The sequence below is a fragment of the Melospiza georgiana genome, chromosome 19, assembly GCF_028018845.1.
Source record: "Melospiza georgiana isolate bMelGeo1 chromosome 19, bMelGeo1.pri, whole genome shotgun sequence".
NCBI lineage: Eukaryota > Metazoa > Chordata > Aves > Passeriformes > Passerellidae > Melospiza > Melospiza georgiana.
In genome coordinates this window covers 9159729-9187140 of record NC_080448.1, presented here as the reverse complement: position 1 = coordinate 9187140, position 27412 = coordinate 9159729, and the positions used below count along the sequence as shown (strand labels likewise).

General features: G+C 43.3%; 1 protein-coding gene across 1 annotated transcript; it reads left to right on the top strand.

Annotated features, from left to right (window-relative positions):
• The first annotated feature begins 58 nt into the window (after positions 1–58).
• Positions 59–19820, top strand: UNC119 (unc-119 lipid binding chaperone). Its single transcript, XM_058037640.1, has 5 exons — positions 59–179; positions 9559–9672; positions 10606–10708; positions 11403–11575; positions 13013–19820. Exons 1-5 carry the CDS (start codon positions 59–61, stop codon positions 13123–13125), a joined length of 624 nt encoding a protein of 207 aa, XP_057893623.1. The 3' UTR covers positions 13126–19820.
• The last annotated feature ends 7592 nt before the right edge of the window (positions 19821–27412 follow it).

The following is a 27412-nucleotide window of genomic DNA, read 5'->3' as shown; positions in this document are numbered from 1 at the left end:
GGCGGCGCGCAGCGGGGCCGGGGCCGCTCACACCGGCGGCGGCGGCGGCGGCGGGGCCATGAAGGTGAAGAAGAGCGGCGGGGCCGGGGGGGCGGCGGCGGCCAGGACCGAGGAGGAGCTGGGCCGAAAGGCGCTCATCGGGCCCGACGATGTGCTGGGGCTGCAGCGGGTCACCAGCGGTGCGTGCCGGGGATGGCGCGGCGGGAGGATGGGGACCGCGTCCCCGGGGGAAGAAAAGGGCAGCCGGTTCTCCTCTCGAAACCGGGGGGGAAAGAGGAGCTGTTTGCCCTTTCAAACCCAGAGGGAAAAGGGGAAGCGGTGCTCCCTTCCCTGGGGACAAGGAGTGGGGATGCAGCAGGGCAGGGGACGGAGCCCGCAGAGGGATGTGCCACCCCGGGGGCTGGGGACCGGCGGGAGAGCAGAGGTTCTCCCTTCTCTTCTTGAGTGCAGTCCCCCAGCTCTGCTGGAAGGTCGGTGTTGGGATGCTCCTCACTGCTCTCCCCATCACCCCATTCCCTGTGTCTGCTCCCACGGCAATGGGACGGGCTGGATCCCTGGCCACAGCATGGGGGGACTCCAAAGCAGCCCCCAACCCATTTTCCCCCTCTCCAGAATAGCACCCGAGGTCTTGAGGGCATTTTGGAGGCGGTGGTGGGAGTGTGTGCCTGGAGGGGCTGTGGTGTTTGGCAGAAGAGCTCGGGACAGCAGCACACGGGACTGAGGAAAGGCCAGGGCAGGGGGGAATGGCTTCACACTGATAGAGAGCAGGTTTAGATTAGATATGAGGGAGAAATTCCTTCCTGGGAGAGTGGTGGGGCCCTGGCACAGAGAAGCTGTGGCTGCTCTCTATCCCTGGAAGTGTTCAAGATGAGCTTGGATGGGGCTTGGAGCAGCCTGGGCTGGTGGAAGGTGTCCCTGCCCCCGGCAGGGGGTTGGAACCAGATGGTCTTTAATGTCCCTTTCAACCCAAACCATTCCATGGCACTGCCTCAGGCCAGCAATGCCCAGGGACAATCTGCCCCGGTGTCCCAAAAAGTCCTTTTTCCATCTCCCAGGACCTTTGGGTTGTCTCTCTGGGCTGTCAGGGCTGAGGGGCTGCCCGGGGGGCTGGCTGTGCTCCCTGTGCCCCTCAGCACTCTGCCCTCCAAGCCAGCTCAGTGTCACGGGCCGGGGCTGTGAGGAGCCGTGGAGAGGAAGGATGCGGTGAGGGTGCTGCTGCGTGCAGGCAGCCCCGTGGGGCTGTGTGTGAGCAGGAAGGGAGGAGCACAGCCCAGCAGGGACTCGTGTCAGCCCTCAGGAAGGGCTCTCAGAGGCTCCTCTGAGAGGGGCTGCTGTTGCTGGGGACCTTTGGGTGCCCTTCTGCGAGCTCTGCTGGTGCAGCTGCGTGATTCAGTGCCCAGAAATCCCCTGCCTGTAGCAGGGAGAGCACGCAGCAGGCACTGGAGCATCCTGCCAGCATCCTCAGCTGGATGGTGGATCCCAGCCATGGCTGTGTGAAGCTCTGTGTGCTCACTTCATGGCAGCCTCAGTGTCCCTGCCCTCGCCAGGGCTGTTTGGAGGGGACAGGGCCACCCCACAGCCCTGCTGTCACCTCGTGTGGCATCAGTGGGGATGGATGCTGCTCTTGGTAAGCTCCTGCCTTCCCAGAGAGCTAAGCTGGTGAGCCAGGCTTGGAGCAGAGCTGGTTGTTGTCTGCCTCTTCCAGCCCTGGGTCAGAGTGCTCTGGAGCACAGGGAGGATGTGAAATGCATGAAAATGTTGTGTTCCCATCCTGCTGTGAGACTTGCTGGTACCAGGGTCAGAGCCAGGCACTGTGATGATGTCCCAGGCTTACCTTGGGAAGTGCTTCCTGTCCTGCTGGATGTGTGGGAGGCAGGAAATGCTCCCCACACCTGAAACCCTCACTGAGTTTGGGGATACAGGTAAACAGTACACCCATGTTGAGCATATTGTATTTTATCACCCAGGAACACTTTGCAACTCCCCTTCTCAAGCTCAGGTTTTTTTTTTGTCCTGGTGGGTTTAACAGACAGCAAATAATATTTTTCAGATTTTAAACACCTAATGATTATTTGGGGCATTCTGTGCCCTTTGCTAATTTGTACACTCTTTAAAACAGATGGCCAGAAATAGCAATGTGAAACTGTTCCACTCTTCTGCTTCAGGTAGGGGAGGAGGAAGGACCAGGCTGTGGGAGGGAAGTTCACAGCTGCCCCAGCCTTTTGGACGTGCTGGGTGTCAGGGCAGACACCACACCCTGTTGCAGCAATTCTGTCTTTGGCAGGTTGGAGTTGAAGGAGGAGTCGGTGGTGGGGCTGCAGCAGAAATGTCCTGGTGCCCTGGCTGCCCTTTGTTGTTCCAGAGAGAGGATAATCCATCCTTATCCAAACTCCTGGGCCAGTGGCACTTCAGCTCACACGCTGAGCTGTGTCCTGCCTGGGACCTGGGCAGGGCTGGCTGTGCTTTAGGGTTGCTTCATCAACCAGAGCCCAGCAGGGCTTGGTGCCACAGGAAAAGTGTGTTCTAGGAATGCTCACACCAGGAGCAGCCTTCCAGCTCTCCAGGGAGAGGTGGAATTCTGGCTGTAGCACAGAATGGTTTGGGTTGGAGGGGACCTTAAACCCCACCTTGTTCCAAGTGCCTCACCAAGAACAGGAGCACAGGGACCTTCCACTAGATGAGGCTGCTCCAAGCCTCACCCAACCTTTCCTTGAACGCTTCCAGGGATGGGGCAGCCACAGCTTCTCTGCCCAGCCCCTGGCATTGCCTCAGCAGCCTGACAGGGAAGAATTCCTCCCTAATCACCCTTCCATCAGGCAGCACAGCTGGACTTTGCTCTCCCAGTGGGTGCAGCTGACCCAGTGTGAGCTGGCAGGGTGGCGAGGCAGGATGTGGCTCTGTGGGCAGCCACAGGAGCCAGCTGGGCTCTGCTCTTAATGTGCTTCTAATAAGCTTAACTGGGGAGTTGTGTGAACTGCCCTGCACGTTCTGTGTCCTCCCAATGTTAAATTCCCCATCAGCTTTTGTGCCCACAGTGTTTCTGGGCACACTGGGTCCAGCCTGGTGGATCTGGGATGCTGCCCTGGGATATCTGGGCCTCCTGGGCAGGCTGGGTCTGGCTCTGCTCCAGCTGGATCAGGTGTAAGGCTGGAGAACCATTTCCTCTGCAATTAGTGAGATTTGTCACTGGCTCACACAACTGTGGTTGGGAAAAGCGGAAAAAGCTCATGACGTGATTAATTTAAGATTAGCAAAGGAGTGGGGCAGGGCTCAGTTCAAATTGCAATTAATTACTGAGGCAGCCAGAGCATCAGAGGAGTCAGATGTGTAACAAAAGACAAGCTCCAGCCTCTGAGGCTGCCCTGCTTATCACCTACACACTTTGCCTGGAATACCAGATCAAATCTTACATTTTAAATTTTATTCTAACGCTGATTTTATTTTAGGAAACCAAGGGGTTAAATCATTGATTACATGCTTGGAAAGAGTTTCAAAACAAACCCTAAAAATAAGGAGCATGCACGTAATCATTTCTGAAAGTAATCTCTTCCTTGAGCTGTCACTTGGGATTTCTCTGAGACTTCTCTAGGCAGCTTTAGCTAAAGGCCAGCTTGGCACAGGGCTGCCTCAGTGGGTTAGGCAGGCCAGGCCCTTCTTGAGGGACTTCCATAACAGTTTCCTGCAGTCAATTAAAGAAAAAAACCCCAAATAAACCATTTCCCTCCCCTCTGCCTCAGCAGTTCAAGTTCTGTAATGCTAAACCATACAGGATCCATGCTGAAATCAGTTTCCAAATCCATGAGGTTTTGATAGGCAAGGAGAGAGGGAGGCACTAACAGGAATGTGAGGCAGATGTGCACGAATCCATCTTCAAAGCTGCTCCTGGACCATGACTTCCCTCCCCAATTAATGGGGAGAATGCATTTTATTAGGAGCTGTGTGTGTCTGTGAGGTTAATAAATCCCTGCCCTGCCCTGTCCAGGGCTGTGATGTGTGGCTGTGTTTTGATGTGCTGATTTCTTGTTGCAGAGCTGTGCCAAGCTGCTCTCCCCACGACCCTTCCCTCAGCATCCCACACAGGCTCTGAGCTTTTCCAGGGCTCTGTGTTTCCCAAAGTCTCACAGCACAACAGGAGCTGTTAGGATTCCCAGGGGCAGCACACACAGTGTGTGTGTGTGTGTGCTGTGGGGATTCCTCCTTCTCCTGGGGTTGTGGGTTTGGGCCGTGGTGGAAGGGGGAAAGATGAGAGGAACTCAGCCTGAGGGTCGGGGCAGAGCTTGGCTTTGGCTCAGCCCAAAAATAGCTGATTTAGTTGATGTTGTGCACGTGGTTTCAGACTTTGAATGCAATCAGTGAAAAGGGGGTAGGAGAAAGTGTTTGGGTGCCTTGGAAATGGGGGAAGAGCAGCTCCATCCACAGGCTGCAGGGCTGTGATCAAATTAATTGTGAGAGGGTGAAGTCTGGAAAGCTCTAGCTAAAATTAAAAAAAAAGAAAAAAAGAGATGAGCAGGCTGCCACAAAAATCAGTGCCTGGTGAGCTGTGCAGTGGGGCTTGGCAACTGAGGGGCTCTGGGGACCTTGGGGAGTGCCTCCTGCCCTAAATCCCTCTGCTTCCTTGACAGTAAATGTGCTGCTGTGGAAAAACCCCCGTGGGATCCTTGTGGTGCAGGATTGTCCCTCTGGGGCCCTGCAGCAGCCTAATTCCAGTGCTGGGTCAGAGGGCAGCTGCTCCCTCCCTGTGCAATCCCCCTGCTCTCTGCTTCTCCAAACCCCATGGTTTGGGCTGGAGGGATTTATTTTACAGGAGCAGATCCTGTTTCCTGGCTGCCTTGGTGTCACAGGGCTGAGGCAGAGGGCAGGGAAATGGTTTATTTTTTCCTTTAACTGAACCCAAGCTGCTGTCTGGGCAGGTGTATCAATAGCACCTGGAGCCTGCCCTGCCTTGCCCTCAGGTCCTGCTCCGTGTCCTGCGTCACTGCTCGGCCTCTTCGTGGGGTCTGGGCTATTTTTGCTTCCTCCTGAGACTCTTCAATCTGATAATCTCCTAATCTCCAGCTCCTGGCAATTCCTCTGCAGTTGTCTTGGCTTTATACCTGGCTTATGTCTTGGGAGTTGGCTTTAAAATAGCTCCTGACCTTGTTGGTTAATGCATGTTAGGAAATAGGCCTGCATAACTACAGGACCCTTCTCATCCATTCCCTAAATTGTTGTTGTTGTCTGTGCTGGGGAGAGAAATTCCTGTTACAAGTCTCTGCTGTTGCCTCAGTCTCTTGTACAGCATCTTCCTGATTTACACCCATTTCCAGAACCAAATTTTCAGTTTTTTCTTACCCTGGGTGCACTCTGCTTTCCTTAGTGGGCTCTTAAGGCCTTAAAATAGGAGCTGCCCCATCTGAGATTAGACTCTGATGAGCACAGAAATATCCCTGGTGTCTGTGAGAGGGGACACGTGCTTCCTGCTGATTGCAGAGATGGAGAAGGGATCTTGAAAAGGAGCACAACAAAGAGTCTGAATCCTATTGCCCATGAGCTTGTGGTAAAATGGGCCTGGTGGGGTGGTTGCAAAGGAAATTTGGAAATACAGCATTGGATTTTAGCTTTCTGTCACGAGGAGCAAACCTGATCTCGTGTATTTAAATGACAGGGAGAGGTCCAGAGGACAAAGTGCCTTTGTTTGCTTTCCTGTGTTATTTAGCTCTGCATTATCCCTCACCTTTTGTGCTCCTCTGTAACACCAGCTGCTAAAACACACACCTGGAGTTCTGCACCAGGGTTCAGGATGTGCCAGTGCTCACAGGCAGTGCCTGCTGGCATTGTTCTGCTGGTTTGTTTTGTAATTTTGGTTGGGTTTGGGAGCACAGGGAGGTTTCCTGGGTAGGAACTGTCTCTTCCCAGGATTAGGCAGTGGAAGTACCACCTCAGAACTGTACCAGGGGAAGGAGCACTTGCTGATTCTGAGAACAAAGCTTGAGGCCACTGAACTGTTTGGGGTCACTTTGGAATCGCTTTTTCCTGCAAAGGAAGGATTTGTGAAGGAATTAATTGAGCTAGATTCAGGAAGCCAATCACCTCTGCTGCTTCCTCAGACCACCACAGTGGTGTTGGTTGTGATCCAAACTCTTCACAACTTGTGATAGATCTTCAGATAGAAATTGTCTCTAAAAGTGGGCAGTTGCAGATCTTTGGGCATGATCCAGAGGTTCTGGGAAAGAAGCTGGAAAGGCACCATCAGGAATGGTGATGTGAGTGAAAAGTGGCTGCTAATACCAGGTGAATTGTTTTCAGGAAGGGTTTGGGATATGACAGTTCCCTGGGCTTTAAGAAAGGGTAGGAAGTACTCCTCTTTTGTGACCTTTTTTTTACACTACTGAATGTGGGTTCTTATGGATAAAAACCAATCTGATGGGTTTTCCATGGCAGTGCTGCTGTGTCCATGCCTTCATCCCTAAATCAGGTGAGTACTGAAGGCTCAGGGACACACCGTGATGGTTCGGTTATTAACAGGGAAACAGCACAACCTGCTTCAGGGGAAGTGGAAGAAACAAGAAAATATTGTATCCTGAGAGATCAACACACCATTGTCAGTTTCTCTGTAACAATCCCCTCCATGGAGGTTTGATCTCTGAAATAACCAGGGCTGCTGCCTCCCTTCCCCAAATCCTGGCGACGCTGAATTAGGAAAAGGGAGGCAGATGAGACATTTCAGTGAGTCACGGAAGTGTGGGCAACTGGGCCCTACAGTAATTTAAAAATAAGTGTGTATGGGATGAGATTAGCAAATCTGACAGTGCTCAGCTAAGCAGAAGGATCTGCCAATTGCAAGCAGCCCATTCCCAATAAGCCCTTCCAGTGCAGCCCCAGGCTCCTGTTACGTGTGGGGGGAAAAAACCAGCACGTGGCTACTTTGATTGATTTTTGAGCAGGAACAGCAGAAACCAATGTAGTACAGACTGAGAGGAATATATATGTAATACAGAGTGAGAGGAATATATATTCCTCTTTTTTCTTTTTTTTTTTTTTTTTTTTTTTTTTTTTTTTTTTTTTTTTTTTTTTTTTTTTTCTAGGAGACTGGGCACTGCCAGAGGAGGAAAAAAACCCATTTCATTGCAGTATTCTGGCAGCTGATCTTCCCGGATGGCATCCAGTTGTATATTGGCATGCTGATTAAAAAAAAAGACCAAAAAAACCCCCCAAAAATAGGGTTTAAAATATTATCAGGGCAAAAAGAGTTGGAAAATAGCAGCATAAGGGTGCAGGCATCACTGAGCAGGAGCCTGGTGGGGATTCTACCCGGGGTTTACTCCTCTTTGGAGGCTCTGCTTGGCTCTGCTCTGCTCCAGATGAGTCATGGACACTGTTACTGCAGCAACGCTGCTGCCAAGGAGGGGGATAAAGCTGTTGCCATGGTGCTGGATGGGCAGGAATTCTGCAGGAGTAGAAACACTTAATAATTAACTTGCAGACAAACGCGGCGCTTCAGATTCGCCAGCGCGCTCCAGGGAAGGTGTCCTGGGCTCCTGGGTGACTCTGCCTGTTGCCAACAGCCTTCCCAGGGAACAGCCAGTGGCCGTGGGCCCGGGGAGGGGAGGCTGGGCTGTGGGAAGCTGTGCCTGCTTCCATCAGTTTGTGTTTTGCATGCTGGTGCTCGGAGCTGGGAAGTTGTGGGGTGGGTTAGGAGTTGGGGTGGCTGATGTGTCAGAGCCCAGAATCGCAGGGTAATTGCAGGACATCTCCCTGAGGAATGCTAAACATCAGGACCTAGGGCGAGGGATGGGTTTAAATTCCTGTCCTGTCATCGTGGCTACTGTTAAAGGCGCAAAAGGAAGATTTTTTGGTGCAGTACTTGGGATTTTTGACCTAACACAGGCTTGTGTTTTCTTGTGGGAGTAAAAACGTTGAGTGCTTGTGTCAGTTTTCCTTGTGCTGTGTTGATAGGGAAGGGAAAATCCCTGCCAAATGCCAGGGATGCTTTGAGCACTGTCCTCTGCCTGAACACCCATTTATAGAATTGTGGAAACCCAGAGTGTTTTGGCTTAAGAAGGACCTTAAAGATCATCCACTTCCATCCCCTCTGCCATGCAGGGACACGTCCCACTAGACCAGGTTGCTCCAAGCCCCATCCAGCCCGGCCTTGAGCACTTCCAGGGATGGGGCATCTACAAATTCTCTGGCATTCTTTTGACTATTCACCATATGGGGTTGTTGGAGAGCAGTAAAACCGGCCAGGGAGAGCATTTAACACCTCTGCTCCTTCTACTGAGCTTATTTGGACAGTTCTCCAAGTTATGGAGGTTTGGAAGGAATAAAAGGCTTCTAGGAAAGTGCTGGTGCCAGGTGTTTGTGTCCAGGAGCTCAGAAGTCTCTCACAGTGGTCTTGGATTTCTTAGGGCAGTGCTGAAGTTGGGTTGGCATGGGCAGGTCTGAGCTCTGAGCACTTGTAACTTGTTTTTATGTATTCAGGTGGATGGATTTGTTGGAGTTTCAGAAATAGGAAAGCACGCAGAAATAAGTGATTAGCTCAGATTAACAGCAGGAATTAGGAGCTGAGAAAGTGTTTTGAATTAGAATGTTAAAGTGTTATTTTCACCTTGGAACCCCCAGAACCAGTCTCCTACATCAAGCAAATGTGCTGTTGTTTGAAAGCTGACCTGGCTTGTCTGCATAGAGCATTTCTTTAAATTTGTGAGGGTAAAGTGAGTTATTGGAGCTGCATTTAATCTGTGCTCCCTTCCCCAGGGAGAAGGAAGATGATTCCTGTGCCAGGAGCTGGCTCAGGGCACAGCAAGGCTGAAGGCCAAAGCTGGGGGGATTTTAGTGGTGGAATCCTCATCCCTGGAAATGTTCAAAAGGCCTGTGGATGTGGCCCTTGGGACATGGTTTAGTGGTGAACACAGCAGTGCAGGGTGAAAAGTTGGACTTTATGATCTTAGGGGCCTTTTCCACCCTTAACAATCCTGTGATTCCATCTTTGACTTCCTCTCAAGATACTCGCAGCAGGGAAGGGCTCTGTTCCCTGTTTTCCTGACACAGGGAAAGGCTTCACCATAATTTCAGTGCTGAGGAAAACAAGGCCTGGTGTGGTGAGAAGAGGCCACCCTTTGTGTGCAGAGGGCTGGAGCAGGGAGGTGGCTCAGGGGAGGACACTCCTGTTCCAGTTAAGTGCAGCCAGCTTAGCTCCCAAAGCTGCTTAGCCCTCGCATTCTGCCACAGGGCAGTTTTTAAAACAGGCAAAGCCTCTTAACCCTGGAAAGGCTGGGATTTGATGGAGGTGCTGACTAGTCTGGGAGGAAATGGGCGCAGGAGTTGCTGGCACAGAGTTGGGAAAAGGTGATGACCTCTGAGTGTTGGGGGAGAGAATTCTTTCCCCTGTCCTGTCTGAGCAGGGCAGTGTGAGCCTCTAGAACTGAGATGTCTTCAGGGACATCAGTTTTGAATTAAAACAGGCAGTGGTGGAGATGCATTTGGGCTGCTCTCACTGCTGGTGTGGCCTCCAGAGAGCAGCCAGAAATTCCTGATATTTCAGGGCAGCCTTCATTTAAATTTGCTTCCCCCCTGCAGATTATTTGTGCACTCCCGAGGAAAATGTTTACAAGATAGACTTCACCAGGTTCAAAATCCGGGACATGGAATCTGGCACAGTCTTGTTTGAAATCACCAAGCCAGCAGCTTCAGGTGAGTGCACACACGAAATAAGGTTTCCATGAACAAATGCTTTCTTTTGCTTTTCCCCACTCCTTTAACTCCACACATTTCCCAAAAGTAGCAGAATCTGTCCACTGCAGGAGGGCAGGAGCCCCATCTTGCTGCAGGAATGTTATTCAGGTGTCTCTTTGTACTAGCAGGGTGAGCAGAGCTGGCTGCTGCTGTGCTCTTCCTGTTGCCATCTGTGATGGGAAGGGACAGATGGATGTTGTAAACAGGAGCAGAGGAGGAGGAGGAGATCACCGGGTGGTTTTTTCTTGGCTGTTATTCAGCTTGTGCCCCCTGCACATAGTTTAGCTCTTAGTTTAAACATCTCTCACTGAGGAGTCAGGAAAATGGTATTTCCAAAGGGGAGAAACTGCCAACAGGCAAACGAAACAAACTGAACATTCGCCTTTTATTTTTGGTTTGATTAATTTTTAGGTGTTACTTGTAAGCATCCAAGTGTTGCCTGTTGCCAGTGGTGATAAAAACCCAGGGCAGCTGTTCTGTTCCTGGCCAAGCACTTTTAACCCTTCCCCACCTCCCTGCAGGTGAGAGGAAGTTTTCTGTAGCTTATAGATAGCAAACCAAGCATGCTGAGGGGAAATAGCATGTCTAGAGTCACTCTGCAGTCCTGATGTGAGGAATAGAAATCCAGAAGATTCTGGATTCCTATTCCTTATCATCCTCCAGTAGATAAGGAATAGGAATCCAGAAGATAAGAAATTACTCGAACAAAAGGGCCATCTCTCAACATTCCACCTTGTGAGTGACCAGGGGTGGACATCTCAGGACAGAAGTGTGAGCTCAGCACCAGAGCGATTCCCCGGCTCGGGTGGCTCAAGAACCCCACCACAAGTGTTTCCCCTGAGTTTGTGGCTCTCAGGCAGCTCTGACAGAGCTTTCCTTGTGCTTTTGCAGAGCGGGAGCACAATGACAGGAAGGACGTGGACCCCAACGCCGGACGCTTTGTGCGCTATCAGTTCACGCCCGCCTTCCTCAGACTGCGGCAAGTGGGAGCCACGTGAGTAACCCCCCTGCTCCTTGGCCTGGCACAGAAAACAGCTGAAATCTTGGGGGAAAAAACCCCTCTTTTCCATGTTCATCCTGCCAGGAAGGTGATTGAACAGGGGGCTTTTTCATTTATTATGAGGCTCTCCAAATCTCTGTCGCTTTAGGTTTCAGCCTGGTGCTGAAGGGATTGGTGCTAAAAGAGGAAAAATAAAGTGGGAAGGGTCTGGGGAGATCTTAGAGCACCTTCCAGTGTCTGAAGGGACTCTAAGAGAGCTGGAGAGGGACTTTTGGAAAGGATCTGGAGTGACAGGACAAGGGGGAATGGCTCCCAGTGCCAGAGGGCAGGGATGGGTGGGATATTGGGAAGGAATCGTTCCCTGCGGGTGCTGAAGCCCTGGCACAGCATGCCCAGAGAAGCTGTGGCTGTTCCATCCCTGGAGATGCCCAATGCCAGGCTGGATGGAGCTTGGAGCAGCCTGGGATAGAGGAAGGTGTCCCTGCCCATGGCAGCTTTAGGATGTTTATCTAATGCTGTGGTGTGTCCCTGTAGAACGCTTTAAGTAAAAGAGGAAACAGTAATTTGATTAGTGCTGTTGCTTTATATTTTTGGCTTTTTTTTTTCAGAGCTCTCTTCTGCCTTGCAGGAATATTGCAGATCTTACTGAAGCATGAAAGCTCACGTCAGTTTTACCCTTGTTTTTCAGGGTGGAATTCACAGTAGGGGACAAACCCATTAATAATTTCCGTATGATCGAGCGGCACTACTTCCGTGACCAGCTGCTGAAAAGTTTTGATTTTGAATTTGGCTTCTGCATCCCCAGCAGTAAAAATACTTGTGAGCACATCTATGAATTCCCCCAGCTCTCGGAGGATCTCAGTAAGTTCTTTGCTGTAAACTTTCATTTCTGGGTTGTCACACCATGATGTTCATGGTGTTTTGGGGGAGCCCTTTCTTAAAAGCTGTCTCCAGAGAGTGGGTGGGGTAGAATAATTCATCCTTTAAAATCTGTGTTAACACTGATTTTGTTTTCTAGTAGGATGTATCTCATCACACACCAGGCAGTTGCTTGGGTTTATTATTTTTTTTTTAATTCATAAAAGGGAAGCTTTGGTATCAAGGAGAAAAAAGATAATTGTGTTATAAAACAAGCAAAAAATAAGATTAAAAAGACATCCAATAAATGGATAACTTAAATGTTATGATCTGTTTTAATGTTTGATGTGCTATATTGTGAGCTTGAGAGGTTTTAGTATGAACATAACTTTTATTTCCTCTCCTCTCTCAAAAGAGACAATAGCACAAGCACTAAATCTCTGTGATTTTCCTCTTTACAACCCCTAATTGTGTGTGTCAGCACTAATATTGCAGTCTGTGGAAAATACAGTGAGGCTCTGCTGTCAGGCCGGAACAAATTTACTTTGGGTTTGCTGGTTTATCACTGTTTTTAAAAACAAAACAAAAAGAACCCCAACCTAAAATGTAATGGGTTTTTATTCTGAGGTCCCCTTTATATGGTGCCATAATATATTTGAATTATGAACATTTTTAATCCCTGAAATTATTCAAAGAAATTGTGGATGTGGCGCAAGGGTTTAGTGAATTCAGGTTGGATTTCAAGGCCTCTGAGGGCTTTTCCAACTTAAAACCTCCATGATTATGCTTGAATTATTTAAAAGACACCAACAAGGAGTGGTTTTGGGCAATTCCCATTTGAGTTTTGCTTTTTCACCTGATTTTGCAGCTGCTTGGGGGATGCTGAACAATGCTTGAGCCCAGCATTGGGGAGTATCCCTGAAATAAGGGTCTCCTCCAGCCAGGTCTCATAAACTCTTGGAGATCTATTTACACCCAAGATAGCTCAGCTGCCTTAGAAAGCATAAAATCAGCAGGATGGCTTCTGTGGTAGTGTTGGAAACAAGAAGTTTTAATGAAAGGCAAAATAACAAAACCCTTTACAGAGAAAAACCCAGCCAGGTGCAGGAGGCCCTTGCCCCTGGTAAAACACCTCACAAAAGCCATTAGTTTCTTTGTTCTCTTCTTTTTCCAGTAAATTGCTCAGGTGGGACTTTCTGGCTCCTGTCCAAGTTTGAGGCGAAGTCCCCCAGGTCCTATGAGGTGTCTTTTCACCTGATTGAGGAGAGAAACTTCTGGGCTCTTTTCCTTTTTGAGGAGACAAAGGACAGTTTTGTCACTCTGTTAACAGGGAGCACATTCCTATCTGTCCCTGTTAATTGGGTTTTTGGGTTAAATTGGGTTAATTTGGTTTAATTTTGGGTTCAATTGTGTTAATTGGGGTTTTTTCCCCCCTGACAGTTCGAGAGATGATCCTGCACCCCTACGAGACACAGTCGGACAGTTTCTACTTTGTAGACAACAAGCTGGTGATGCACAACAAGGCAGATTATTCATACAGTGGAGGACCTTGAGCCTGGCCTGGATGGCTTCCTCTTCTTCCTCCCCTTCCCTCTGGAAGTCGTCAGGGATCCCAACACCTCCAGCTCCTGCAGTGTCACCTGGACAAGGATCCACCCACCAAGGACTCTTTGCCACAGTAGGAGTTTCATGACATCTCTCTTGAGCTCTGAAGCAGACACGGTTCTTCAGAAGTTTCTGAGCTAAAAATGATCTTTGGATACCACTTCCCTAAGTTCTTTTTAAGTGTCTGCTTTGAAAATGGCCTTGTGGGACCTGAGGGGTTTTGCCCTGATTCTGTGAATTTGTGTTCTTGCCCTCGAGTATCTTTTAGGATTGCTTTCCCAAAGAATGTAATCATAGAAAACCATGGGAGTGGATGGATGCAAAGGCAGAGGTTTGGGTGGTTGTTTCTCTTTGTGGATGCTTCAAAGGCCAATTTAACTTGTCCAGCCTGTTGAAAATATCGAGCAAAACATCTCACAAAGGCAAGTTTCATCTTTAGACTGGTTCTCTCCATGGATATTTCATCCTTTAGTTTCAGTCCTTCTGGGTAATGTTCTGTTTAACCTTGGCAACACCTAAACCTGCAATGAAGAGCAATAGTTCAGTGACAGAGCTGTGTTAATTGGGTGTTTTTACATTTACATTCCTTTTACATTTCAGATGAAGGTAAAATGTCATTGTGGGTCTATGAACCTCCCTAAGTACATTCCACTGATTTCAGTTTTTTTGCAGAATAATCAGTAAAACCAGAAGGATTTTAGCTTTATTTAACATTTTTGCTTTATTTAACATTCAGCCTTTTCATGCCACACATTTCCCATGTCTATTTTTTTCATCTCTGCTCGATACCAAGATAAGGACTTCAGCACTGCTTGTTAGAGCAACATTTTAATTGTCTAGGGCAGCTGGGTGGTGTGAAATTTCCAATTTTCTATGTCTATCTGCATTTAGAGGAGGTTAAGACAGTGTTTCCCCTTTTGTTAAAAACATTTCTCATCAGATAATAATACAGGTGAAGCTAAATCTAATAATCTACAACTTTAACACACAGCAAAACATTTAGCAAGAGTTCTCTCTTCTCTTCTGGAAGAAGTTTAACACCAATTTAGCCCAAGAAACAGCAACACCAAGAATAAACTAGTATGGGGTGACCTGTTGTCATGAAACCCTTACTCTGAAAGTCAGTTCACTGATATTTAAAAAAATAAAATAAAAAAACCAACAAAAATAAAAGACAGTTGCAGTCTGTAGATACTTCTATAAATACTTGATGTCTCCATGTCTAATTCTGTGAGTTGAAGTGGAACATTCTATGTTAGCCTCAGATAGGTGTAATAATTGTAATAATTTTTATAAAAATACCATTTCCAGTCGTGATGAGCATCTCTGTAGTCGCAGCCTGTGTCAGACAGGACAAACAATTCCAAGTGTAGCCTCAGGCCAGGGAGGTTTTTGTGCTCTTGTTGGGGTTGTGGTCACTTTTCAGTGTGTCACCATTTGTGTTTGGCTTGGCTTTTTTGACTGCTGAGAGAGGAGGCAGTTTTAAAAAAAAAAAAAAACCCAGTGATTTTAGGTTACAGCACAGTTTTTATTAAGCTTGGTAGCTACAAAAGTGTGTCAAGTTCACTGATTTTACACAAGGAGTAGCTTGTAGTAATTCTTATCACAGTGAGACTTGTATTTATCGCTATTTTTTGTCTCTAATGTATTAAATCATACAAATAGCCTACAGCTGACTGATCAGTTTGAGAGATACAAAGGATTTCCTCATTATTTGTGCAGTACTTTGAGCTACTGACCATTAATTTTATAGCACAGTAATTACACAAGATGGAAATAGGTTCAAAAATGTTTTCATTCCTCCCCCAATTTATTTTTTTTAATCAGGGCTGTTAAATCATATATCCAATGACATTTTGCAAGTTTTAAGTATTTCTGAGCTTTGTTTCAATTTGCAGGAGAAAAAAAATGCTAATTTAAAGACAAAATAGAATGAATATTTATAATTACCACCCTTCACAGGGATTTTTTGGGGGGTTATTTTTCACCTGCTGTTCATAACAGCCACTTCAGTGCATAATATTTTTAAAAGACTTTTAGGAATTGAATTTGCCCAGAATTTCCATTCATCTATTTAATATGTTGTGATGAGATCCGTTGTACTTTGGGTCATTTGATGGAGTTTCCTCTGAAATAGTTATGTTCTGCTCCTTTTTTGATGCCATCTCCTTTTAAGACTTATTTAAAAAATAGTAATTCCATAAAATATTACTGTAATCAAGGGAAATTTGAGTGGTAGACATGCCCCTTATAAAAGAACCAAGAGAAAGTCACTGTGCTCCAAGGAGTGCAGAGTGTGGATGGAATTTCTGACATTTTTCTAGTGTAGTTTTGAGGTTAAACACAAGAGGATGAATTATCAGCTGCTCCTCTCTGAAATCTTTTGTAATTCAGATTATATATGTAATAATTCCAGTCTCACAGAAAATTTACTGTGAATCATATGGGAGATATTGCACTGAGTGAGATTGTCGCCTAAATATTATTAGGAATATTTTAAGCCAGAAATAAAAATTGAACATTTTCAATAAAATAACTTTCAACCAATTTTAGATTGAGCATTTCAGTTAGGACAATTTAATCTTATTAAAAATCCCCAGAGTTTGTCACAAGCAGCAAATTCTGATTCCTAAAGCAAGACAAACAACAGAACTTTCTGTGGGAAGTGCAATGAAAGTGCTTTTCTCTGTGTCCCACTGAAGCAGTTATCACTGTTATCTCTCTGTTTCGCTTGGGAATTATCTGTTAGCATTTCCTCAAGGCCATGCACATCCACAATCTTTGCAAACATGTGGGAATCAGTGTCCAGGAGAGAGGTTTTGTTCCTTTCCCACCTGCTCATGCAGCAGCATCAAGTGTGGTGTTGACACGAGGCACATAAACAGCACTAAAAGTTTTTTCTTCAAAAATTTTGGCTGCAGAGTTGCTGTTTTCGTGCCACTTCTCTCCTTGTTTTGCTTAAAAACCGCCTTCAAAATTTAGTGTAAAGACCAAGCTTTGTGCAGCATCCAATAATTTCAACTTCCTTCTGAGAGGGAGCTGAGTTTGCAGCTCAATTGTGGAACCCACATTTTTTTCCCTTAAATTGGCAGCTGGTTCTTATTATAAACCAGTTGAGAATGAAGTCTTAGCAGCATTGTTCACAGAAGAATTTGTTAATCTTCTTGACTAGCTATTATTTTGTATTTTAACTTTCATCATTATTGCGTTTACTTTGGAAGTTCATTACGAAATCCCCAAATATTTGCTCTGGGAAAAAAGGAATTGTTGTATTTTCTTCCTTGATCTCATTTTAAATATGACTTTAATTAGCGCTGCAGCTTTGTTTTAACAAGCCAGCCTGGCAATTTGGGATCTGAATTTCTGAAAGTGAAAGAAAACATCCAAGAGCTAACCAAGATTATCTGCTTATAATGCCCTCTGTTTCCTGTCATAAAACAGGATTAAGTGTGTGCTTTACACAGTGACTTAATCTTGGAAAAAGAAACTGAGTCTCTCTAATAGTGCTAATAGTGACATAATTTTTCTGAGAGACAGGGAAATTACAGCTCAACACATTCTTTCAGGGAAATTATAATTTGACATATTTTCTTCACTTTGTCAGTCTTGGATTCCTTTCACAGTCAGGGTTTTTAAGGAAAGCAGCAATACATTGGTGGTGAGCTGCATGCTCTAATAACTCACACTTCTGTGGCAGGGAGAGAACTATTTTTTTTTTTTAATATAATTAACACATCAGCTGTGGTTGAAAATTTAGAAACTTTGCTCTCAGTTCAGTGGCAAAAGCCAAAATTGTTTCTGTGAATTACCCGTTATGTGGTGACACTTCTGAAATAACTGAATGATCCACCCTTCCTGACTCAGAAGAGTTTATTTATTTATTTATTTTAATGTAGAAAGTCTCCCCAGGGTTGAAAACAATCTGCTGGGGTTCAGTTCTTGCTCATAATCTCTCTCTATGTCTTGTTTTTTTGAGCAGGTCAGTAAGATGCTCTATTTTCCACCTCTGTCCTCTGAGTTTTATTCCAAAATCTTGTGTAGTGTCACAGTGGTGGCTGGCTTGTGTGTGAAACATGCAGGCAACCTCCAAAATCTCTTCAATTTGAGAAAAAGCTGTTAAGGTGTATTGAGAATTGTCCTACATATCAACCCCTAAAAAATAAACCCCAATCTTAAAGACAAAAGCTGCAGGGAACTTTTAGTTATGCAAAGATTGGGGCTATTTAAGGTAAGAAAATGCTAATACCCAACTGTCATATTTAGTAAGTATTATAAAAATGCTCTATTAATTATTCATAGCCTGGAAAAGATGGTTAACAGCTCAGTTTTAATTAGCTCTGGTTAGGAAGGAAACCATAGAAATCATTGCTGTCGTTTGGGGCTGTGGGGTAGCAGCTGGAACTGTGTGCGTGGCACAAAATTTGGGCAGATTTCTCTGCATTTTGGGGGGAAAGTGAGGGAAAGGAGGACAAGGACAGAAAAAAAGCATTAATTTCAGCTGTTTGGACCCAAAAGCTTCAAGGCCATGGTGAGTGACTCAATTTTCTCCTGGGTCTGAGGCAGCTGGGAGCTCCTGCTCGTGGCTCTTCTCTCTACCCCCAGCATAAACACTGCCTAAATTCATAGAGGCTTTTCAATATTAATGTTAAATACCACTGAGAGTTCATATCATCCAATCCACGTTGAAAACTGCTGATTTATTTGAGGGCTGTGGTGCTCCAGGTCTCACCTTGCAGCTCAGTTGTTCTCCCCATCACTGGTCAGTGGGTGAAATGGTGTTTGTGTGTCTGCAGCCCCCCCAAAAACCCCCTGTGCTCCTGCCTGCTCTGGTGTCTGCTTCTATCTGAATACACCCAGCAAACCTGTTTGAATGTGACTTTTTTTTTTTTGTTTTCTTGGCATAGAAACAGAATTGTCTGTATTAAAATGTATTTATAAAAAAAAAATAATCTATTTTTTGGGGAAGGAAAGTAGGATTCTGGTTACTATACCACTGGGAAAACGTTAGGAGCATTTTTACTGAGTTAATTTCTAATTCTTTGTACTTTGGTAGTGATTTGTTTGCTAGGAGAACATCCACTGTGGCCCATCCTGTGGCAATGCAATGCACTGTCATGCAGAGAATCTGGTTTTCAGAAAACTGGGAGTCCTTTGTTTCCTTTCTGGGACAGGAGGGAACTGAGGAGATCACCAGGAATAGAAGAACCTTGGCACAGAATCCATTCTGTGGCTTTGGCTTCAGCCTGTTTGACTTTTTGCAGATTAAGTAGAGAGAGAGAAAAGACTGAGACTTAAAAAAAAAAAAAGAAAATTAGATGCTACAATTTAGTCTTCCTGTAGGAGAAGGAGAGTCCTTAAATTAATTTATACAAGGTTTAAATAGGGACTGCACTTGCTTCAATTGGTTTAATATTGGCAGCTTAGTCATTGATGTGCATCCTAGGGAATATGCTTAACTTTTTCCATTACCTTGGAAAATGGTTTAAAAACATGTCACTTCCATTAGCAAGTGTTTCTTCTCCTGTAACAAATTGCAAAATGTGTAAAAAAAAAAAAAAAAGAAATAAATTATTGATCCTAGAAACGAGGGTGATTGTCTATTTTATTTAAATATTTCTGTGAAAAAAGCACTCAAACTTTCATTTCAGGTCTCTTCCATCAATATTCAAACTCCAGTTTTTGTGCAGATGTGTGTGAGCAGCTTCATTTTGTGGTGATTGGTGGAAAGACTCTGCAGTGGTTTGGGTAGTTCTGTGGGTAAAACCATCACATTAAAACTGCTCAAGTGGGATTTAACTTTCAGATTGGGAAAATGTCTTGGGGTGTAATTAAAGTAATTTGGTATCAATTGCATTAATGGGACTCTGGAGTTGCACAGATCACAGCTGTGTATCGGGTTGCGATTTTAAAATATTTGCAAGTTTGAAAAGTCAGTTTGAGAATTTGAGAAAATGAAAAATGTGAAAAAGAAATTAGTTTCAAAGTACATTAACAGAACCTTGCAGTTCCCTGGATCCCTCTTATGCACCAGGTTGTGCTTCTGAAGAATTTCTGGCTGCACTTTGGAGAATCAAGTTTTGAAATTAATGTGAAAATTGCTGTCTCTGCCTTATTGACTAAAACTGAACCAGCAGCTTGAGCTGAAGTGATTTTTACTGTGATAATTCCATCTTGGTGGCTTTGATATTTTATTCAGAAATTCCTGGGAATACCTCTGTGTTTCTCTGGGAGCAGAACAACTCTAAGAAGAAGAGAAGTAAGATGGTTTTGTTTGAAAATATCTTCTATAACTCATTTTGATTCCACAGAATTCCTGGGGACTCCTCACTGCCTCACAATATCCTGGGGGACATCATTGTGTGCTGGAATTTGAGTGAGGAATTTATTAATACAAGGGTTTCCCTTTTGGATTGTGACTTGGAATTCTTGCATGCTGATTCACAGAATACCTAAAAAATATAAAAAATACCAAAGTCAGTGCTAATAACTAATAAAGTAGGTTAAACAGTCTCTCTGATTAACTGGGCTTGCTTAGAAATCTGAGATTGCAAAGAGCCTTAAAAGAAAAAAAAAATATTCCCATGAAAACTCCACAGTGTTAAATGTCTGCCAAAAATACCCTGCATTACCAGTGCTCCTCCCCATTTAGCTGATTTGTCAGTCTCATTTATTAATAAATATGCCTAATAATTCTGGAGATGGTTTCTGCTTCTCCTCAGATTCTTATTTCCTTTGGCATTTCTCAGCTGCTGAGTTATTGTGGCAAATCTTATGTGTTCACCCCATGTTTCTATTTTATTTGTCATTGTTCAAGGGCATTCATCTATCTCTGACTTGCATTCCCTTAATGTTTTTCACTTGTAGGAAGAACACTTCTCAGTGATAAAGTACTCCAAATTTCCCAATTTTTCCTTCTAACACAATAGATCTTACTTTAAAGATAATTTTTGAGATTACTGAAATCTCTCATTGCATCCTAGGATAACCCAAAACCATTTATTCTCCCTATTTGAGCCCACAAAATAGAGCAATTCCTTTACAGAGATGATTTTTTTCCCTTCATCAGTGCTGTACAAGAACTTAAAATAGGAGGTGAAATCATCCTGGATAATGTATTTTAATTAAAACTACAAAGAGAATTTAGGTAGGTAGAACATAATTGCAGTTGGATGATTCCCAGCCCTTATTTTGAAAACTGACTTGGGACCTTATATAACAAAGGCCTGTTTTATTTAATAATAATTTAATTATTCTAGTGGAGGGCGTAAACCATGTTAATGAAGCTGCATATGAAAGCAATCTGTAGCAAGAAATAAAAACAGGCAGGGAATTTACAAACAGCAATAGAGAAAACACATAATTAAATTTACTTTATGAAAGGGAGATAACACAGACAGGAGAGAAGAGTTCCAAACACCTTCAGTTCTTCCTTTCCTGTGGAATGAGAGGATAAATCCATGTGAGGAGAATAACAATTTGGATTAAATTAGATATGAGGAAGAAATTCTTCCCTGTGAGGGCGTTGAGTCCCTGGCAGAAGTTGCCCACAGAACTACATGTGCCAGACCTTAAAGCTAAAAATATTTAGTCTCTATTTTAGTAAAAAAACAACCCAAAAAACAACCAAACACCAAACCCAAAACTCCAACTCAAAGTTTGTTTTTCATGAGTTACCTGAAGGGCACAGGGCACCAATGTTGTGCCCGTGTTACTCTGTTCACTGGCATTTGACTGGGGTTGAAAATCATGTTTTTATTTCCCAAATGCATTCCTTACCATCCTGATCTATAATTAAGTGTCTAATTAAACCTGCTGCCTGCTTTGATGTCTGCACAGGTTCCTACATCAGGAGAACAGAGGGTTCACTGTAACCCTTTAAATTAAAGTGTGCAAAGAGGATTGACACAAATTCAGAGGAACAACATTGCCCCAGACACACCAAGGCTCTTCAGCACTTAGATGTCAGATTTTAAAGATATTTCCCCACTGGAATTCATCAGCTGGCATTGCTCATCACCTAAATTTGAAATAACAGTGCAGAAATATTCCTTGCAGCTGACAAACACTGGGCTGTGCTTCCTGTGGCTGTGTGGCAAGAGATGATTGGAGGAAACACAAACACAAGTGTCACCACTCAGATAACTTTTGAGAGCTATTGTTTCAGCCAATGTTTAAATTTCTGTATGATATATTCAGATGAGAAAGATCCTTTCCAGCCAAAGCAAAAATTTGCACCTTTTTATTTGTTTAACACCAACTAAGCATTGCAGTTTTCTCCTAGATCAACTGGATATTTGGTAGAAAATATTTTTCTGTATGTTCTGTATATTTTAGGAGTTTTTTTAATATTCTGAAGTTTTTCTAGGAGGAAAGGCAAGTATAGAGGGAAAGGCAAGTAAAATTTTTGCTTTCCAGCCAAAGCAAAAACTTGCACTTTTTTATGCCTTTAATGCCAGCTAAGCATTGCAGTTTTCTCCTAGATCAACTGGATATTTGGCAGAAAATATTTTTCTGTATGTTTTTCTGAATATTTCAGGAGCTTTTTTAATGTTCTGAAGTTGTTCTTGGAGGAAAGGACAAGTATAAGGGGAAAAGCAAGTAAAATAAAAGCCTGAAGAGATGGTTTGGGCCTGGTGCCTCCAGCAGGCCCGAACACGCTGGATTTATTCATCTACTTGAAATTAAATTCCAGCAGCTTCCTGGACAAGCAAGATCTTGAATTCTGTGCTCAAATCATGTGAATTCACTTCTCCAGTGGTTTTTTGGGGCAGATGTGCTTCTGCCTGGGCTCTCAGTGGGTTGTTTTCCCTCACGCACCCAGCCTGGGCTGCTGCTGGAATGAATTTCCTGGTGCCGATGGCGTGAGTAAGGAATTAATTCGTGTGACTAACGAGGGCCTTTCCTGCACTGCCAGGCCTAATTGGTTCTGTCAGGAATAAATCTTTAATGGTTTTTCTGTCCTCTGCTGTGCCCAGGTCACAGTTGGATCGATCCAGAGCAGGATTCTCCCCTTCATCCAAGCAGCAAAATGGTGTGGTTATAATCTGTTGCGGTGGTGTTGTGGGTCCCAGGACGAGGTGAGAGATGAGAATTGACTACAAGTTCTCAGAAGGTTGATTTATTATTTTATGATGTTATATTAAAATAAAATTATATACTAAAACTACACTAAAGAAAGAGGAAGGAGACATCAGAAAGCTAGAAAGGATTGAATAATAAAAACCCATGACTGACAAGAGTCCCAACACAGCTGGACTGGGATTGGTCATTAAGTAAAAACAATTCACATGGAACCAATCAAAGATGCACCTGTTGGTAAGCAACCTCCAAACCACATTCCAAGCAATCAGATAATTATTGTTTACATTTTGTTTCTGAGGCCTCTCAGCTTCTCAGGAGAAAAATCCGGGCAAAGGGATTTTTCATAAAATACGACAGTGACAAAATGGCTCCGGGGTGGATTTATTGGGGCCTTTATGTGTCCAAAGGGCCCCCAAAAGGGCTGGGATGGGAATTGTGGGAAGTCAGAAAAAGGGGAAATAGCTTCACACTGAGAGGAGAGGTTTAGATGGGATATGAGTGAGAAGTTTTTGGCTATGAGGGTGGAAGTTTTGGCTCAATGTCAGTGTTGGAGCAACCTGGCCCAGAGGAAAGTGTTGGAACAAAATGGTCTTGAACGTCCCTTCCCACCCAAACCATTCTGTGGTTTTATGCTTTAAAAAAAGACCTAAAAATCATCAGTTTCATACTTCAGTCAGCATTTATTATGATTATACCAAATACCTGGTATTTGTCATCAATGTGCTGCTTGAATAAGAGCCCCTGGGTGAAATAAGTGCCATGTGCATTAATGACCTTCCCACTGCTGTAATTTTCAGTAATTTCAGCATTTTCCATGCAAACAAATATTCTTTGTGTGTGTTTATTTCTTTGAACTAAAAAATAGCCCTTTTCTGCTTCTACACAGACTGCATATAAATTCTGTTTTATGACAACTCCATCATTCACTATTTTAGTGGCTCTCAATTCAATTTTTGCTGTGACCACAGATGGAAAACGCTGCTTTAAAATTTCCATTTATGTCATTGCAGGGAGGGAATGCACAGTGAACCAGAGAGTTAATCTTCTACTACTGAGGGTTTTGGGTTTGTTTGTGTGAGACTGGAAATGAATTAGGAGGTCAGGAAAAACTCATGTAAAAGTGTTTGCTGGTTTTGATATTCAATAGCCTAAACACAAACATTTACACACAAATCTGAAAGCCTGAAGTACAAAAATTCAGCAGCAGTCCTGGTAAACTAAATTCTGGAATCCAAATATTTATTCCAGTAGTTTAAATTTGTTTGAAAGTGCCAGTAAGTCAGTTGCACTTCTGAAGCCTTGTGTACAATAAAGCTGATGTGATATTCAGTGTTTTATCTGTTCCACAATTCCAGTTAATCACTGCTGGGTTTAAATAGCTCAGTGCTGTGCCAGGGGTTTGAAAGATTGTGCTGAGAGAATTCTCCTCAGATCAGTTCCTATCTCAACAAAAGCAAGTGCATGTTCACCAAGAACATGCAAATATGGGAGGCAGAAATCTTGTAATAATTTGGCCCCATGAGAAGAGAAAAGAGCTTCAAAACATAGTTCCAATATAAATGGTTATTTGAATGTTTTGAAGTTTAAATGAAACCTGCAATAAAAAAAAGGTTAAGCTCATAAATCCTAAACTTTAGAGTGCAAATTTTTCCTAATCATATGTTGGAGAGGGCAGCTGTGAGCACTTTCTTCTGTTTGGTAATAAGATATTTTTATGGTAATTACACTTAAGGTTATTTTTTTTCCTAGACAGGTTTGCATAATCTCTTTGGAAGAGGCTGATTAAGCAGACAGCATTAGCCTTGGACTGGGAAAACTTCATTCTTTCCTTTCTTTCTCCCCCTTTTTTCAGAGTGCTGCTTAAAATGGAATTTAATGCTAATGTATCTGAAATAGATTTGCAATGTGTGCAAAATACTGATTTTATGGTAGGTACAAAATAAGGTGTCACCACCTCTAAAGAAATGTTTATGTGCTATCAATATGTCAAGTTATGTCAAAAGTCAAAAATAAGGATTGCACAAGCTGAGGGTTATTCTTGTATATAAACTTTTATAAAAGTAGTTAAATAAACATAATTTCAAACTTTTTTTTAGTAATTGTTCTGGAATTGTAATTTGTAATATAATTCTTTCCTCATGAACCCATATTTTAATGAGTTTGTTTTGTGTCTACCAGAATCACTAATGCTAAACTGAAGCAAGAGAATAAAATTTCAGATGTAGGAGCCTGAAGTGGAGCAGGAAAGGAAACCCAAACCCAGACAATTTATATTAGTTAATAACTTGCAGCATTGTTTGTTTGTTTATCTTAATCAGAACTCTTTTTAATAAAAGTTATTATAGGACTTTTCTTATAACTTCAGTGAAATGTCCAACCATTAATTTAGTTCCATTAAATATGGAATGCATTGGAGAAAATACTTTTAGGTGCTTTGAGTAAAGAACTTCATAAAGGGAGCACAAACCTCTGGTGTGGATACAAGAAACTCCAGAAAGCACAAGAAAAAACATGTTAAAGTGGTTTTTTTTCCCTTTTGTTCTTTATGTCTGATCATTCTTCAAAGACCCATTACCAAAAAAAAAAAAAATAGAATAAAGTCTGACAGTTTGATGTCTTCTCTATTTCTTCCTCCCCCTCCAGCTTGTGATCATGTGTGTGGTCACAAGCATGGAATATATTGGTGCCCCTGAGGGAATGGCTGGGCCTGAGGCCACAGAGGACACAGTGACACACAGGAATTAACAAAACATGGATGGGTTGTTGTGCCCATGAATTATAAATCTTTGACCCAGAAAAAGCAGGTTTGCTTTTCTCGCTTTCAAATCTGTGAATTTGGAGTTTCACAGACATTTAACTCAGCTTGATGATGTTGTCCAGATTCCTACTGTCAGTTTTGATAGATTTTTTTTTCACATGCAATGGGTTTGCTTTAATCATAAATATTTTATTACATTTCTGTTGTGTTTTTAGAGCAATGAGCCATCCCACTGCACTTCCTCTGGTTTGTTCTCATTAATTTTTTTTTGTCTCCCTCTACCAGATATAAAACACTGGCAATACTGCTCATTCTGTCAGGAATATCTTGCAAAGGCCTGTGCTGTTCTGGCCATGGTGTGGTTCACTGTGTGCCACTCAGGAGGGGAATTTGTAAGGAGTTTAAAAAGGATTTAAGAACAATTTGGTGCAAATACTGACTGAAAGCAGTGGAGGGCTGAGCATCTCTCTCCCTTGGGGAGCTGAAAATGTTTCAGAAAATCCATGTGCCAGCTCTTTGCTGTTTGCAGAGAAAAGCTTTGAAAAGGAGGGTTTTATCTGGAAATTCCCCGAGGATGGAGGTGTGCAGAATTCCCACTGGAACTGAAGAGGCTGAAATGAATTTGAGGGGTTTGGAGGGTTGGGACACCTGGTCCTGCCCAGCACTGGGAGTCCTGGTCTGAGACTGGGATTTTCTGTTGAAATCAGAGCTCACAAACACTCAGAGCTGAGGGAACCCTGAGCTAGACCTGTGTCTGTATTCTTAGAGAACAATATTTACCAATTATTATTTTTGGCTTAAGAGTGATGGTGACATATTTTAAGGCATCAGAGCAGCAGTGTGTTCAAGAGCCACAGGGATACAAAAACAGGGCCTGAGCACAGGGCAGGGGCTGCTTTGATTTTGCTTTTCCTTAGTGCCTGTCTGTATTAAAATGTGTATTTATTTGACTAAAATGTGAAGGTTTTTTTTAAAAAAGCACTTAAGGTAATAATATCCCTCTAAAAATATCTACTCTAAATACTGTGTGTTTAGTTGTAAGTTGGTGACTCTTAAATTACACTGAATATATATCTGAATATATATGTATTTATACTGTGTTTTTAATATCTATTTAGTGTTATATATATATATATATAAATGCATGCATACTGTTTATAAATAGTATTTTATGTGTACATATAATGTTATATGTACATATAATTTCCTGTGCATGTACAGTGTTTTATATACACATGCTGTGTTTATATACATTGTATATATAACTCACATATTTATATTTATAAATATAAATTATATTTATATTTATATTTAAAGGCACATTTATAGTTATATTTATAATGTATATATCTATTTATATACCTAGATCTATTTATATTTATATCTATTTATATTCATAATTTATATTTTATAATTTATGTTTATACTTTATATTTATATTTATGGTTAGAGTTAGAGTTATTTATATCTATATTTATATTTACAATCTGTTTAGCAGCTTTTTACTCACTACATGCTTTAGACTTACCATAATATTCACATTTCTAATAATGTGTCATACTTAACTTTTTCTGCATTTCTTTATCCAAACCTTAAGATGGCCAATACCTGATTCCCCCAGCTCTAATATGTTTGCATAACTCTCATCCTGCTGGTTTTTTTTTTTTTTTTTTCCCCTGGCTGCATTTCTTCTGCTCCTTATTCTCCTTGCAGGAAGAGGAGCTGGAGTCAAGTGAGGATTTCTTGGTGCTTGCGTGAGGGATTACAAAGCTGCATCACGTGTGCTCCTCCTAAGTCTCCTTTATCTGTCTGCCCCTAATCTGATTTTAAGTCTGGACTAGTAGGAAAGGGTGAGGGTGTAGATTTAGGCCTTGGCTTGGGCAGAGCTGCCACCTTGCTGGGAGACAGCGGCCAATTTAACCTCTGTGTCTTTATTTTAACAATTCCATCTCCTTTGTTCCATCCTTGCTTTTTCGTGGTCTCAATCACCCAGGCTGACTCAAGTTTTACCCTCTTTGGTTTAGGCTGAGTTTACATCATCTGTGAAAGGAGATCAGAGAATCCCACAATGGGTTGGGTTGGAAAGGACATTGAAGGTCACCCAGTGCCACCCCCTGCCATGGGCAGGGTCACCTTCCACTGTCCTAAATTGTCCCAAGCTCTGTCCAACCTGGCTTTGGGCACTTCCAGGATGGGGCAGCCACAACTTCTCCAGGTAACCCCATTTTTTGGGGGGTTTCTGGACTATTTTCCATAGTGCTCAGTTCAATTTTAAACTTCCTTCTCCAGCTCACTCTGTTTTTATTGCATGACTTAAACCAAAATTGTTTTATTCTATTTTATTCTATTTTTCTACTTTTTTTAATTCCAGATTTGTGGAAAATCAGAGGGAGAAG